General features: G+C 36.3%; 1 protein-coding gene across 1 annotated transcript in view; it reads right to left on the bottom strand.

Annotated features, from left to right (window-relative positions):
- Window positions 1–15,425, bottom strand: part of DNAH7 (dynein axonemal heavy chain 7) — a 115,510-nt gene extending 100,085 nt beyond the window's left edge. The window contains exons 1-12 of the mRNA XM_085299497.1: window positions 15,411–15,425; window positions 14,524–14,589; window positions 13,997–14,105; window positions 13,735–13,885; window positions 12,241–12,334; window positions 11,287–11,467; window positions 10,821–10,896; window positions 7,461–7,586; window positions 5,813–5,932; window positions 3,853–4,036; window positions 2,154–2,333; window positions 348–623 (exon numbers count right to left, since the gene is read on the bottom strand). Coding sequence (XP_085155623.1) covers window positions 348–623; window positions 2,154–2,333; window positions 3,853–4,036; window positions 5,813–5,932; window positions 7,461–7,586; window positions 10,821–10,896; window positions 11,287–11,467; window positions 12,241–12,334; window positions 13,735–13,885; window positions 13,997–14,105; window positions 14,524–14,589; window positions 15,411–15,425 — 1,578 coding nt within the window. The remainder of the gene's footprint in view (window positions 1–347; window positions 624–2,153; window positions 2,334–3,852; window positions 4,037–5,812; window positions 5,933–7,460; window positions 7,587–10,820; window positions 10,897–11,286; window positions 11,468–12,240; window positions 12,335–13,734; window positions 13,886–13,996; window positions 14,106–14,523; window positions 14,590–15,410) is intronic.
- Window positions 15,426–15,531: the final 106 nt, after the last annotated feature.

Genomic DNA, 15,531 nt, shown 5'->3' with positions numbered 1-15,531 from the left:
ATCACAAATCCTCCTCAGAAAAGGATCCTCAGAAAAAAATGGGGAGATGACTGAACTCATGCTTTCTTTTAGGCCTTGACATCTAGGAGGTGCATATCCTGAATGCCTTCACAAGTTCCAAAGTGGTATTTAGCAAAAAGAAGCAAATCTCACACAATTTGGGCAAATACACCCCATAAAATGTTATTCTTGAAGAACTAGATCTTTTTCTGGAAAAAGAGATTAATTTTATTACACTTTAATTATCTCACAGCTAATTATTATCACCTGTGACTGACAACATTCTTAGTACAAAATCAACATTGAATTGATGTCAGTATCTCTTCATGAAAAGCATTATAATTTACCTTCCTAGATGTATATTGTATTTCCTTACTGAGTTTCTGGTACTTAGTAATTTCCCTTGTTATTTCTTCAAAGGTATGTTCCTCTGTCAGGAACTTATCGATATCTTGTTCAGCTTGTTTGTTTATCAAGAAGCTGTACTTATCATATAGCTTGAGATGTTCCACAGGTGCAGCGCTTTCTTTGATAACTTCTTCTCTGATCCTTTTCCTATGTTCATCTAAGATCTCATCCAGGATAACAGGCTTCAAAAAATTTGATGCAGACTCATCTTTAGGCTTCAAAAAAAACAGGTTTTCAAATTTCAGTTATGTACAGGGCTCAGTTATCTCACGGAAAATGAACAGTAGAAAATGTAATTAAATGCTAAATTTTCTAATTAAAGTTTTATTTTAAGTCTGATTTTTATATACAGCTATTTACAATATTTCCGATTTTTTTATATTCTAGTTTATATATGTCTGCAGCCAACAAATAAGAAAACAGAGCTGCTTCATTCAGAAATTCAAGGGTCCACATACTAATCTACATTTAAAAAAAATCCCTCAAAAAATTTAAATTCAATCTACATTGATTTTATCTTTCCTAGAGAGCCAGCACAACTTCAGTTTTGCCATCAGCTGAAACATTAGAATCTGTAACATCAGAAATATGGAAAAGCCTTCCTGCAAGTGTCAGATGCTCTACAGACTGGTTTTCATGAATTTATGCATGCTTGACATACTTGTTTTAATTTGTCTTCTCGCAGGTTATTGATTAGCCCTCTTACAAAACATAACCAAGTAGAAACTTAAATAGTAATGTCATGTGACAGGACAAGAGGCAACGGGCAAAATCTGAACCACAGGAAGTTCCGCCTGAACATGAGGGGGAATTTCTTCACTGCAAGAGTGACGGAGCACTGGCACAGGTTGCCCAGAGAGGTTGTAGAGTCTCCTTCTCTGGAGATACTCAGGCTCGCCTGGACGCAGCCCTGTCTAAAATGCTCTAGGTGACCCTGCTGAGCAGCGGGGGTGGACTAGATGATCTCCAGAGGTCCCTTCCAACCTTACTGATTCTATGGTTCTATGTGTTTAACTTTAAGCATATTGACAAGAATGTTGAGGATCAGTATCTTTTCTTAAAATCAAGCTTGTGCTAAACAGAAAGAGCAACTGGATCTCCAAATGGCAATCCTTCAGGAAAAAAGAAACATTCACATCCCACAGCTCACTAGAAAATGATAAAAAGGCACTACAGGACATTCCACTGACTCTCTCCATATTAAAAACTAACATTGACAGTAACATGCAAATCCAAAACAATTAGGTGAAAAAATGTTCTTCTTTCTTAACCTGTTTGATCTAACATTTTGATTTGGTTAAATGTATATAAAAAAATATAAATTGCTTAAAAATGGTATTTTGGATTTTTTTTAAAGGATAGTCTATTCTCAAAATTCTGTATTTAAGATAAGAACATCCTGTCCAGTATAAAAATAGGAAGCATTTTCCACAATACTGCAGAATTGCACTTAAATTTTAAATGCATCAGTTTTAGTATACAATACCTTTGTAGGAGTAACTGCAGATAATACCACACAAAAGAAATTAGTTCTTTCTTGGCTTTCTATTTGCTTGCGGAGCAGTGATTGTGCATTTTACTAATAAAGTTAAGATGATTTCAAAATGTTCCAAATGTACTAAAAGCAGATTATCATATTACTGTGTGAGTTTTAGCAATAGGACTATTCCTCCAAATAGACAGGAATTAAATACAGCAACAATATAATGAGAAAAAAAAAAAAAAAGAAGGTTGTAATTTCTTACCCATTTAGAAAATAATTTGGTCTCAACTCTTGGAATATCGCTGAGAGCTTTAATCATAACAGTATAAACATTCAGTAATATATCGATGCAGTCATTAAAGTCAGGTTCAAATTTAACACAGTCATTCTCAAGGATTAACCGCAGGATGAAACCTGGGTGTTCATAGGCACGGACTGATTTCTTAAGAGTAAAAGAGTAAAATATTAGCTAACAGTCAAAGGATCATTAAGAATTACTCCAGTATATCCATTTAAAATTTTTAGGATGATTATTGCAAGTGTTATGCCATAATCATAATGAAATTATTTGTGCAAATAGCAAGTATATCTGATAAAATTCACAGAAAAATGTTAATAACATAAAATGTAATAAGTTACTTTTTAGCAGGCACAAGAGGCATCCTCTACACACTAGCCAAAACTTCTCTAAGGTTGTCACAGACTGAGGCAGAGTAGCTTTACAGTAATAGTCCTCACAACCRTAGTAATACAGGCAATACTGTATTACTATACTGTATTATTCTGCAATACCTGTATTCATCCTCTGCAGTAGTCAATACAAACTAACTTGCATTAAAAGAGCTGCTTCCAATTTTGCTTGATACACAAGAATCTGATCCACAAAAACTAATCTGAAAAGATTATATTTGTGACACAGAGAGTAGTCTCTTTTGTGGTATAGATTCTGATGTATCCCAGTATAAGAAATTTCATATGCTTTTGTCCTTGGTGGCATAATTGGATTTTTCATCATCTCTTTAATCTGGATCAGACTTTTCTTAATTTTTCTTTATCTGCCAACATATTCTAACTATTTTTAAATATAATTAGGAAGTATAAGGAATCATTTTATCACCATTAGGTAGCATAAGATTACTATTAGAAAGCATAAAAGTATATATTAATATAATTAGACAAAACAGTACTACAGATATGAAAGCTCACTCAGTTCAGAGGTATACATAGCACTTTGAGGACAGCAAGTTGGACCAGTTACTAATTATGATGGAACAAAAAACATATACTCCATCTCTACAGCATGACTCCTTACTGCTTTAGATACCCTGCCTGATTTCCCATCCACACTATCTGGAGTTGGAGCTCTGTGGATATGTGAGGGTAGGACCTTATTAAGAGAAAGCTGAACAAAAATCCAGCTGCATTCCCAGACATCAAACATCAAGGAGAAATATTTATCTCCATGATACACATTGTGTGAGTGCCAAAGGGAAGCTCTTCTGTCTGTACTTTTTTTGCCCAAGAACTATACTGCCAAATCATGTAATATACACCTACCAATAGCAGACAGGAGATGCCTGCCTTCTTAAACAGATGGGGATTATGGATAGCTAGCCCTAGAATAATGCAAGATGCACACAGCCTATACATTAATGAATTTCTACTATAAGTCTTACTGACCGCAGAATGTTCTTGAGGTTACCAGATGTAAAATATGTTAGTATTTCCCTTCTTACATGACAAAAAAGTAAAGCTGCTTTGTGCTGTTTTTTTAAACTCCATTTAATAAATAATGCACCCATAAAATATTATTCCTTTTTTTTTCTCCAAAAAGGTAACTGTCACTATAGTTCATGCTGTTTTTATATTAAACTTCTCAGAAGAAACAAAATTTAAAAAGAAGGAAATTGTATGTACACAAATAAGCAATGTTGCTAGTATGGGTATGAAAGAGTACTTACTGCAGGTTGAACAATTAAATCTGTAAAGTCCTGAATTGAATGCAAAAGTAAGCTTTCCAGTTGACGAGTCATTAAAGTGGCAGCACAACTGAAGAAAGATGCTAATCCAGTGCTGTTGGCATTGCTGGGTACTTGCTTTTTTCTGTTACCTTGATAAAAGATATTCTGCACTTCTGGAAACCACCTTAAAAGAATATAATATTTTAAAGTTCTTAAAGTGATTGGCATGAATAAGCGCAGACAGTAATTAAGACATTTTAAGTGAATTACTAGATATGCATATGTTACAAGCAGTCAAAAGACACAGTTGGGAAACTATAGCTTAACTTAAGTAGCTCATGTGGTAGGATCTTTAGATTGTAAGGAAGTATTTTTCTGAAAATATTATCTGTTATCTATCTATAATGTAATCACATTAAGACAAAAGATATTACAATAGATAAATCTGCTGTCTTGCTTTATCTCCTATTTCTCAGGTCAACAGAGGATAGAAAGGCTTCAGAGACATCATACTCAAGTCTCAGAGGTAACACTAAGGTTAGTTCTTTAAACATCCTTGTGACTTCAAGAGATGTTAAGACAGAACAACGAAAGCAGTCCAGAGGAAATTCTGCCAGCTGCCCTTTGCCAAAATGAAATCAGTTCTCGTATGAGGTCTTAGAATAAGGAAGAACAAAGCAATCAAAGTCTGTAGGTTTCAGCTAAGAGCACAAAAATATCACCTGGGTCAGGGAGAAATACATCTGAAAATAGCAATATGTAACAAAGTCATAGACAAAGACTGAAATAAAAACCTATCAAGTTAATAGCAYGAAAAACATAAGCACTCAGAAATGTAGCAGCGTCAAGATATGTTTTATTCAATAGAAATCTGAAATGGTAGAAAAGTAGTAATAAATAACTGCAAGAAGCAAAGAAGCATTATCGATTAAAGAAAGATTAGATGCACATAAACAATATAGTTTGGCTGCCAATATCTAGGGAGAAAAATAAAACTAATAATTTTGATTCTTTATTTAAAACTCTGCAGCATACTGAGTGTACTGCTGGAAAAATAGTTTACTTAAAATTTTTTTCAGTATCTCAGATTGAATATACAAACATATTTTGCATATCCAATACTTTATGTTTATCCAATACTTCACTTTGTGTATCCAATACTATATCAAATACTTTGTTTTAAAAAACTTAAATATAATCTGCAATGTCAATGGATCTTATAAATATGACATTCTTTAGATGACTCTGTCCTCTACCCTCAGAGATAGCTACAGAACTGAGTAGATACAAAATGAAATATTCTACAGATACTGGTATAGTACTGGCTATGTAGTACTATGTTAATCTGAATTACTGTAATCAAGAGACACTTTGCATGCAGCAGGGATGGAGCAAGTCTTTTTATATAAGAAGTTCTATCATAGTTGATATTTTAAATTGTCACAGATTATTTATAGTAAAAATATTGCATTTTTAAAATTTATTTATTTTTCTCTTCAGCATTCAATATTTTAGCTGGTTTCAGCAGTGGACAAATTTCAAACTGGAAGTCAAAATTAGCAAAGGTTTAAAAAGTAGACCTCTGTTAAGCTAAAATACTTCCAAAAAATCCTTCGAAGAATAGTTACTAAAGCAGAAATGAGTCCTCAAAATAAAAGTTTTTGTCATAATGCACTAAAAAAATACACTGTTAGTGTCTCTTTAAGGAGTAAGCAAAATACATCACCCAAAAATTCAGAATAAAAGAAAAACTGCACAGATCATGATAATATGCTAAATATTTACACAGCTCTGTTTGTCCTCAAAGCATTTTACAATATGGCATCTCTTTCTTTAATATGTAGAATTAAAATGGGTCATGCCTTCTCCTTCTGCAAAATTCAAGACTTCTAAAACATAAAATGAGAAATTGAAGCTATCCCTGTAACTTAAAAGATAATATGGATACACTGGATCATACTTTCTAGACAGAACCACTTTGGAATTTCCAATTTCCCTCATGGCTTTTATCTGGAAAGATGAGAGTTCTGCAGCTTCCTGTTTATTGCGAAATATTTCTGTATCAATAAGACGTAAATCTCTGAAAAAGAACATAACATGAATATTTTAGAATCATTTGCAGTACTTTGTTGTTCACTTTCTTGTTTCCATAGAACATTTTTCATATTCCATACTCAAATTATATTTTAAAAACCTTATATTTAAAACAATTTTAAAGATAAGGTTATTTTCAGAAATTACTTTTTATTATTTCAGAACATGTGGTTTCAAAGACACATATAAGCGCTACAGTACTGTCTGTATGCATGACCTTACACTGAAGGTATAACTACTATCTTTGAGCACACAAATAAGTATTTTCAGAATCAGAGTTAATGTAAATGTTACTCATAGTATCTAGGATCATAATTAAAAATTGCTGAATGCTTTAGATAGCRTTCCATTCTAAAACTCAGCAGATTTTACAAATATATAAAAGAATGTAAAATGTAATATATACAATATATAAAACAATGTAAAATTAATATATAAATATCATTTTCAAAACTTATATTTTTAAAGACAACTAACCAAGTTTTGTCTACTATGTAGAAGATGCAACAAACAAAAAAAGCATTCCCTGTAAATTCTTAGAGCAATTTCCCCCTGCCTGGATGGATCAGTTCATTCTCTTTCCTACTACCAGTCAAAAAACGAGCAAGCAGTTTGGTCTGCCCTGGAAAGCAGAAAATCATAGGCCACCTAATGTCTTTTCTCTTTGTTAATCAGTTAAGAGGAGAAAATACGAGAGCACTGCTAAGCAAGACAGCAACCCTTCTTTTCTTGGGAGTAAGGAAGACAGACTGTTTTGAAAATTCTGACCTATGGAAGGCCACAAAAAAACCCTGAAAGTTAAGGCTTGCCAAAGTCTGCAGGATTAAAAGAGAGAGAGAGAGAGAGAGAGAGAAAGTGTTAAAAAAAAAAGAAAAAAGAAAAAGAAAAAAGGATGGCTTAGAGAAGATAGGAGCATAGTAGTGCTGTTCTGGAACTTTTTTGCACAAGAGATACAATGCTTCAAATTGAAGTTTCAGTGGAAGAGGCTGTAGAAAAAAAATGACAAAAAACAACATACCACTAGGTCCAGATGGCATTTCACTCAAGCTCTAAAGAAAATCAAATATGAAATAGCTAAATTATTAGCTTTGATGTTACGCTTCTTGGTTAAAACTGCCTAGATACCAGAGGAAAAGATGATGACAAACGTGACATCAGTTTTTGAAAAGTATTCCACATCAGTTCTGGAGAAATATAGATAAAGCTTGAACTCTGCAGAGGAAAAGCTGGCAAAAACTTTTCATAGTGTGAAGTTAGAGGGCATATAGACAAATAAAACATAGTGGAGATAATGGCTTTTGAACAAAGGAGTCATATCAATGATCACTGTCTAGATACATACAGTACAGTTGTCCCAAATACAATATGGTGACTTGGAAATCTTAAGATGTCTCAAACATTTTTTTTCCCTATGTGGATTCTGAAATCACTGAGCACTGTTAGAGCAAATACAGTTTTGCAAATAAACATCAACTATGACAGTTGAAAATCTAAGAGATATAAATAGCACTTACTTAAATGAAGTCTCCCATAAATGCAGAACAGCTAGTATTGTAGGGTTTACTGCATGCAAATTTTCATTTATGTAACTGCATGCTGACAAGAAAGACTTGTTCCAAGGTTTTGGCACTACTTCAATTCTAAAAAACACAAACCACAATACAATAAATGTAGCTGTCCTAAGAACCAAAATGTACATCTGCTTTAAGATAATTGTTTTGCATCCCAGAAAGCTTAGAATTTAGGAGATAAATCTAGTCTTATGCATCTTTATTTAGATCTTAAAATATTGTCTCTTTTGCTTTAAAAATTGTTAATCATAGCTATCTGTCATTTTCTACAGCAGGTGACGCTACTGTTAAAATGTTAAGTATTACAAGTTAAGAAATATGCACTGCGATTTTTACTATTTTTGTTTTAACACAGATTACCGTTATACACTTGTAACTATAGTTCTTCAAAAGACTGCACAGCCATGTTTACTATCCAATGATAGAACAATTTTGTTTTGCATACATAGCACATTACCTTGCACCTCCCTCTGATTGTAACTTTATCCATGTCCTCCTGAATGTTACTTCCTGAATGATACTCTAACCCCCCTCAGATCCTTCTGCCTCTCATCCAATCTCAGACTGATAATAGGTTTCAAAGGTAAAGAAAAAGTTATGTAAAGGTGTCATTATCTAAGAGACTATCTCAAAAAACTCTGGATCCAGATGAGTAACTTTAATTTCTTAAGTAATCTCTGCTTATTCACATCGTGAAACAACCTTCCAAATGGTACTCTCCTGAACAGAAGGTGGGAATGAAGCCCTAATTAGAGACTAAAATACTGCTGTGTTGTACTGAGCATCAAACTTGGACATTGAATTTAATGAAAAGAGTTCTGACAATCTGACACAAAACTCTCTGTAAAGTAAACAAGCAAGGAACAAAAAGAGATTAAGCTATTCAACCTCAGCTAACACTTCAGGGATTTAAGACAAGACACCAAAAAGCGTTCAACGAGCCACTTAGACATCCGGAAGCCTGCAGCACTCTAAATTTCTGCCAGTAAAGCAACACAGATATTGAACATTCTGCTAGTACAGACAATCAGTACTTTCTTGGCAGGACTGAGTAAACTGGTAACCACCTCAAACTGGGCCAATTTCTAGGTATTCCTACCCAAAGAATCCATCAGCAAAACTGCACAGTCAATAAGTTCATGAAAAGAAATACTATGAGGCAAACAGTAATGATAATCTTTCCTATTATTTTACAATGGCAAGCAACTTATCTAAAAATTATTCAGACACAAACATTTTGTCTCTTCTCCAAGATTTTGCTTTCCTCAAATAAAATTATTTGAGATAGCTTGAAAGTGAACTATTGTGGGGAAAAAAACAGTAACAGATGATGGAAGAAAATGACTGTTGTTTCATATATGGCCAAATGTAACTTCARTTTACAAAACAGCAAAAATAAAACAGAACCAATTTTTATTTCCAACAGAAGAGCATATTTCTAAGGGAAAAGCAAAAACATTCCTGAGAAATAGCTTATATATTTGTAAAAATTTTGCTCTCATCTTCATAATTAACTACTATTACAAAAAATTTCTGATATAAAACCTTTATCCATTTCTCAGTAAATCTATATTCTATAGGAGACAGAAAAAAGTGCACATAGGAAGTTAAGGGGAAAAAATGAAGTATTTCTACATCTATTTGACCTATTTAGAAAAAAGTTTTGTATTTTAAGTACTGGTTTTGCTTGTGTTCAGATGGAACTCCCTGTGTTTCAGTCTGTGCCCATTGCCTCTTGCCCTGTCACTGGGCACCATGAAAAGAGTCTGGCTCCATCTTCTCTACACCCTCCCTTCACATATTTAGACACATCGGTAAGATCTCCCCTGAGCTGCCTATTCTCTTAGCTAAACAGTCCCTAGCTCTCTCAGCCTTTCCTCATATGACAGACACTCCAGTCCCTTAATCATCTTAGTAGCTGGACTCTCTCCAGTAGCTCCATATCTCTCTTGCCCTGGGTAGCCCGTAACTGGACACAGCACTCTAGATGTGGCCTCACTAGTGCTGAGTAGAGGGGAAGAATCACCATGCTGGCAATGCTCTGCCTAATGCAACCCAGGATACCATTGGCCTTCCTCATCACAAGCCACATTCCTGGCTCATGGTCAACATGTTGCCCACCAGGACCCTCACATCCTTTTCTGTAAAGCTGCTTTCAAGCCAGCCAGTCACAAGTGGGTACTGGTGCATCCCACATGCAGGACTTCACATTTCCCTTTGTTGAACTTCACAACATTCCTGTTTGCCCATTCCTCCAACCTGTCAAGGTCTCTCTGAATGGCAGCACAACCCTCCAGTGTATCAGCCACTCCTCCCAGTTTTGTATCATCAGCAAACTGGCTGAGGGTATGCTCTGCCCCATCATCCAGATCACTAATTATGAAGCTGAACAATACCGGACTCAGTATTGACTCCTGGGGTACACCACCAATGACTGGCCTCCAACTAGACTTCGTATCACTGAATATAATCCTCTAAACTTGGCCTTTTGGCCAGTTTTCAATCCACCTCACTCTCTGCTTGTCTAGACCACAGTTCATCAGCTTATCTATAAAAACATTATGGGCAACAGTGCCGAAAGCCTTACTGCAGTCAAGGTAGACAACATCCACTGCTCTCCTCTCACCTATCAAGCCAATCATCTCATCATAGAAAGCTAATGGTATACAGCAGACCTTTCAAGGCAAACATGAAAGGAATGTAGACAGTCCTTTACCTTAAATAAAAGCCGCATCTATCCATTACAATTTGGATGTTGATGCATACTGGAAAACCCAAATACAAAAACTAGACATTTATTAATGTTTTTGCTGCAAATTGCCAAATTGTTCTGAAGAACAGAACAGTCTGATTTATGCTGCTGTATGTGCTACATTCTTAAATCTGTATGTATTGAGCCAAACTGTTGCCATCTGTAAACAAGACAGAGCTTCACTGAAATCAGTGTAGGGCATGTCATTGTTCCACTGAGTACAATGCAATTTACACATGAGGATTCAGTCTGCTATATCCCATTTTCAAATGCTGTGGCATTGGATTTGAGACTTATAATCAGTTAAACACTAAGAAAAAGAAAACTAATTTCTAGCAATTATTCAAGGCAGACACGTATTCTCCAGAGTTTCCTCCAAAGATGTTACATAATCATTATCTGAATTCATGTAACTAAATCTTATTTACTTTTCCTATTTTCTGCAGTGCTCCAATTGACATTGACTGCCTCTGCTTAAGACTGCTCCTTACACATGCTATTCTACTCCATTGCTCTCTAGTCAGTGTTTGTGAATAAATACATTTTCTTACTCTGCACGATGAGGTAGAAGAAAATTGTTCTTCTTGTCTTCATCTTTTTCCCTGGTGTCTCTTAAAACAAAGTCAACTAGAAAAAAGTGTAAAAAATAAGTTAAAATATAAATAAGCTTAGTAAAAGAATAAAGACAATCAAAGGGGCTAAATGCTTAACTCATTTAGATGAGCAATTTTACCAGGACGTACACAAAAAGGGATTTAATAGAAAGTTATATTATTAAAGAGAGATTTATAAGATAAAATAATGTTTAAAACAAATCTTGAAAGATCAAAAACACTGAATAATATTAGCTTTCAGCATYGCAAGGATAAGAAAATGTGAGTATTCCTTTTATTAAAATGTGCATCTAACAGCTAGGAAGATACATATATAATGTTTCAACAATGGTAGCYGTCAACAGCAAAGAGTACTCAACAATGAACATTTCTGAAACTGAAGAGTAAAATACTAAAAATTTACCTATAGCCTTTTTTACACTCAAAAGATAGTCTTCTTTCATTTCATCAGACAGTAAACATATACTTTCCTCAAGTACTTTCAAACGTTTTGGAATTAAAGCTAAGACATGGTCTAGCCATGATTCATCCATTGGGGCCACGTTTTCTGTATCAATTCCATGGTGAATGTAATAGTAGTATTTCTGCAGGATAAAAGAATAAGATCCATGGTTATGTCCAGTATTAGACAGTCATTGCTACCGCAGGTTTAGGTAAGTATATGGGTTCACTTAGTAAAAGTAAATTTAATTAGTACTAAGGATTAGCTTACATAGTAAATTACATGTACTTCGTAAATCTAATATAAATACCTTAATCATCCTGTCAAAAGTTACCAGGCAAAATAATGATAAAAAACAGTTGAAATGGAAAAACAAGGTACAAAAACATGTATTTTATTCCAGTCCTCTGAGGAGAGCTAAGTAACAAAATTTTCAGTAAAGAACAAGCATAACTCATTGAAATCAAATTTATTAAAAAGCATACATATATATGATGAGCTGCCTTTCCTTTATTAAAGCACTGTTTCAGTATTAATCCTTTCCTTAAATAAATTTTCAATATACATTCATCTATCATAGCATTCCAGTGCTGTCATTGTTATCTCCAAGACCTAGGTCTGGACTGTATACTCTGAGAAATCCATGCAGTCTAACGAGCCCTATATGGATATAAAACATACGCTTAATGCATTGCTCAGAAATATATGGAGCAACATGAACATATAACCACAAATGAATATATCTGAATGTACATTTTCAAAAATAACATTATAAATAATATATTGAAGTGAAACCAATAGCAGAAGAACATGTCACTGTCAATCATCTGCTACAGTATCAGTCATCTTGTGTGTATTTACAGTAAATAATGGCTTCGTATTTCCTTTAATATTCTAGAAAAGCATTTTGACTACCAAAATATCTTTCTCTACTGCTGTAGAAGAATCTGCTCTTGGAAGCTGGGTTCGATCAAGGGATGGAAGCTGCTCTTCAGTAAGTTCTTGCTGCCTAACAAAAAAGAATAGAGCACACATCATGTTCTTCAGATACTTATCCAACCTACATGTTAGCTGCACACAAACAAAACAAAATAGGTAATTGGCACCATTTTACAATGTGCTTAAGACATTCTGATGCAAAAAGAACATTGAAGCAGGTGAAGAGTGGACAGTGAGGTGGATTGAGAACTGGCTGAAAGGCAGAGCTCAGAGGGTCGTCATCAGTGGCATGGAGTCTAGTTCGAGGCCTGTGGCTAGTGGAATTCCCCAGGGCTCGGTACTGGGTCCCATCCTGTCCAATTTTTTCATCAGTGACCTGGATGAGGGGACAGAGTGCCTCCTCAGCAAATTTACTGATGATACTAAACTGGGAARAGTGGCTGATACACCAGAGGGCTGTGCTGCCATTCAGAGACCTGGACAGGCTGGAGAGTTGGGTGGAGAAGAACCTCATGAGGTTCAACAACGGCAAGTGCAGAGTCCTGCACCTAGGGAAAAATAACCCTAGGCACCAGTACAAGCTGKGGGCTGACCGGCTGGAGAGCAGCTCTGCAGAGAAGGACCTGGCAGTGCTGGTGGATGACAAGCTGACCACAAGCAAGTAACGTGCCCTTGTGGCCACGAAAGCCAATGGTCTCCTGGGCTGCATTAGGAAGACTGTTGCCAGCAGGTCRAGGGAGGTGATCCTGYCCCTCTACTCAGCCCTGGGGAGGCCTCATCTCAAGTGCTGCATCCAGTTCTGGGCTCCCCACCACAAGAGAGACAGGGAGCTACGGGAGAGAGTCCAGTGTATGGCTACRAAGATGATCAGAGGGCTGGAGCATGTGCCCTGTGAGGAACAGCTGCAAGAGCTGGGCCTCTTTAGCCTGGGGAAGAGAAGATTGAGGGGGGATCTTATCAATGTGTATAAGTACCTGAAGGGAGGGTGCCAAGGGGACAGGGACAAACTCTTTTCAGCTGTYCCATGTGACAGGACAAGAGGAAATGGGCAAAAACTGAACCACAGGAAGTTCTGCCTGACCGTGAGGAGGAATTTCTTCACTGTGAGGGTGACAGAGCACTGGAACAGGTTGCCCAGAGAGGTTGTGGAGTCTCCTTCTCTGGAGATATTCAAGGCCTGCCTGGATGCAACCCTGTCTAACATGCTCTAGGTGACTCTTCTTGAGCAGGGGGTGAGTTGGACTAGATGATCTCCAGAGGTCCCTTCCAACCTTACCAATTCTATAATGCTATGACCAAGTTTATATTTTTACCTGCTAAGCTTCAGTGTTTAAAACTGGTAATACAGTTTACAAATCAAAAGTATGCATATRAGTGTAATCTTCAAACTTTTTTTCACTAATCTAATTTTAAAACTTGGTTCATCTACCAAAAAGGAAAAATGTATTATTCAATGATAAGAAAACTCACAATATAATGTTAACAAGAGCACTTCTGAAATGTTCATCTTTTTTCAGATGACTGCTTCTCCTCAATTTAGAAGTTGATGGTCCAGCAACTGCTTCATTATCTCTAGAATCCTGAATCTTGCGTCTCTTACATCTCATCTCCAAATATTCTCCTTGCAGAAAAYACATTTTGAAATTAAGTTCTATGAACCCAGAGTTCAAACGTGTTGTGCATGTACTTAAGTTTTTGAGTGATTTTAAGTAATACTATATGTTAACCTTACCAGGTAAATACTCATTTTTTACAGTAAAATCGTCTGATTCATCATCTTTCTGTTCTTTCCTCAGATGGAATGAAGGACAAGCCTGCTGCCACAGTGGCTTAGATCTTGCCTAGAATAAATATTTTATATTTTATACCCTATACTTGCTGTAGGTGCTACTAACACACACTTTAAAACACCTTAAATACAGTAAGCCAAAGAAACTAAAACCTAATACACAGCAGTAATAAGGCAGCATAAAAATTGCAGCATAATAGCCAGAGCATGAGAGAAGCATATTAAGTTTATGTAYGAGTATTTATTTACTCTCCAGTTTTATGTTACTGAAATATCTTCAAACTTGCTCAAATACTCTATTTTCAATATTTCCAAAGTGAAATACATTTGCAAATATAGATTACATACATAGCGTGTGTGAGTGTGTGCAATGCAAAGAAAGAGAATATACACATTATTACATTTCAACACAAATTTAAATGAGCACAGTCTTTAGCCAACCATGCTTCGCAAAAAGCCAACACTACCACCTGAGGCAACTGCGGTAGAATCTTCATTGCTCTCTTTGCCACTTTCCCTTTGCCATTTGGTCTGGTCTTGAAAACAGAAGGAAAATCACAAATAAACATTTAAATTTCTAGTGAATTTCTGGGAAGATAAAAAAGTTTTGGTAAGTTACAGAGTAGCAAAAAAACCCCACAGGAAATTTAAAAATAAACACACCAAAATACTCCTAGACATCATTACCTTAGTTGTGCTTCATGAAAAAACAGAAGGGACGGGGGAAAAAGAAAAGAAAAAAAATAAAAAATTCAAGTGCTAAAATCTAATTTTTGAGGCTGGAGGGAAAAAAAAAGGAGGATTAAAAAAAAGTGCTTATCTGCTTAGATTTGCACTGCGAAAACAATTAAAACATATCTGACCAGCTGTAGGTGAGACTGCACTGCTTCTAAGAACCTGATTTGAACAGCAGACACTGCATTTCTATTTTCCTGGAGAGTATCACTCCGCAAGCAGCCCGCAAATCACGAGGCAATGCGCTAATGCCTTTCTCAGAAAATTCCTGTCAGCTCTCTCGCTTATAGAACACAAGTGTTTAATTGAATATCAGGAAGAAAAATGTAATTTCAACATTTTAATCCAAGTTAGTTACTTGAATCAAAGTTAAAAGCCAGTTTTAAGGAAAAAGGCTTTCCCGATCACTACCAAACCTCTTCTGGCGCCAAGCGCACGCGACAGGCGAAGCACTATCTTCAGCCCCAAGCGACACCCCTAGGCACTCGTCCTCGCTTGTCCCGGCACCTCTCCCCGGCCAGCCCACTGCTCCCCAGCGCCCTGACCAACGCGGGGCGCTGACGGGACTCCCCTCGCCCCACCCCAGCCTGCTGGCTCGGGGCTGAAGGAGTACCTCCAGTACCTGCTCGGTGCCCATGTCTGCCGGCCGCGGCCGAAGGGAAGGCGCGGGATAGCGAGAGAGGGAGGAACGGAGCGCAGCTGTGTTGCGGCGACGCCGTTGCCACGCAGCGGCTCCGCGCGAG

The sequence above is a fragment of the Rhea americana genome, unplaced genomic scaffold (assembly GCF_003343005.1).
Source record: "Rhea americana isolate MKP2758 unplaced genomic scaffold, rheAme1 scaffold_15, whole genome shotgun sequence".
In the NCBI taxonomy this organism is placed as follows: Eukaryota; Metazoa; Chordata; class Aves; order Rheiformes; family Rheidae; genus Rhea; species Rhea americana.
Note: the sequence above shows the minus strand (reverse complement) of the source record. Positions and strands in the feature narration are given on the sequence as shown.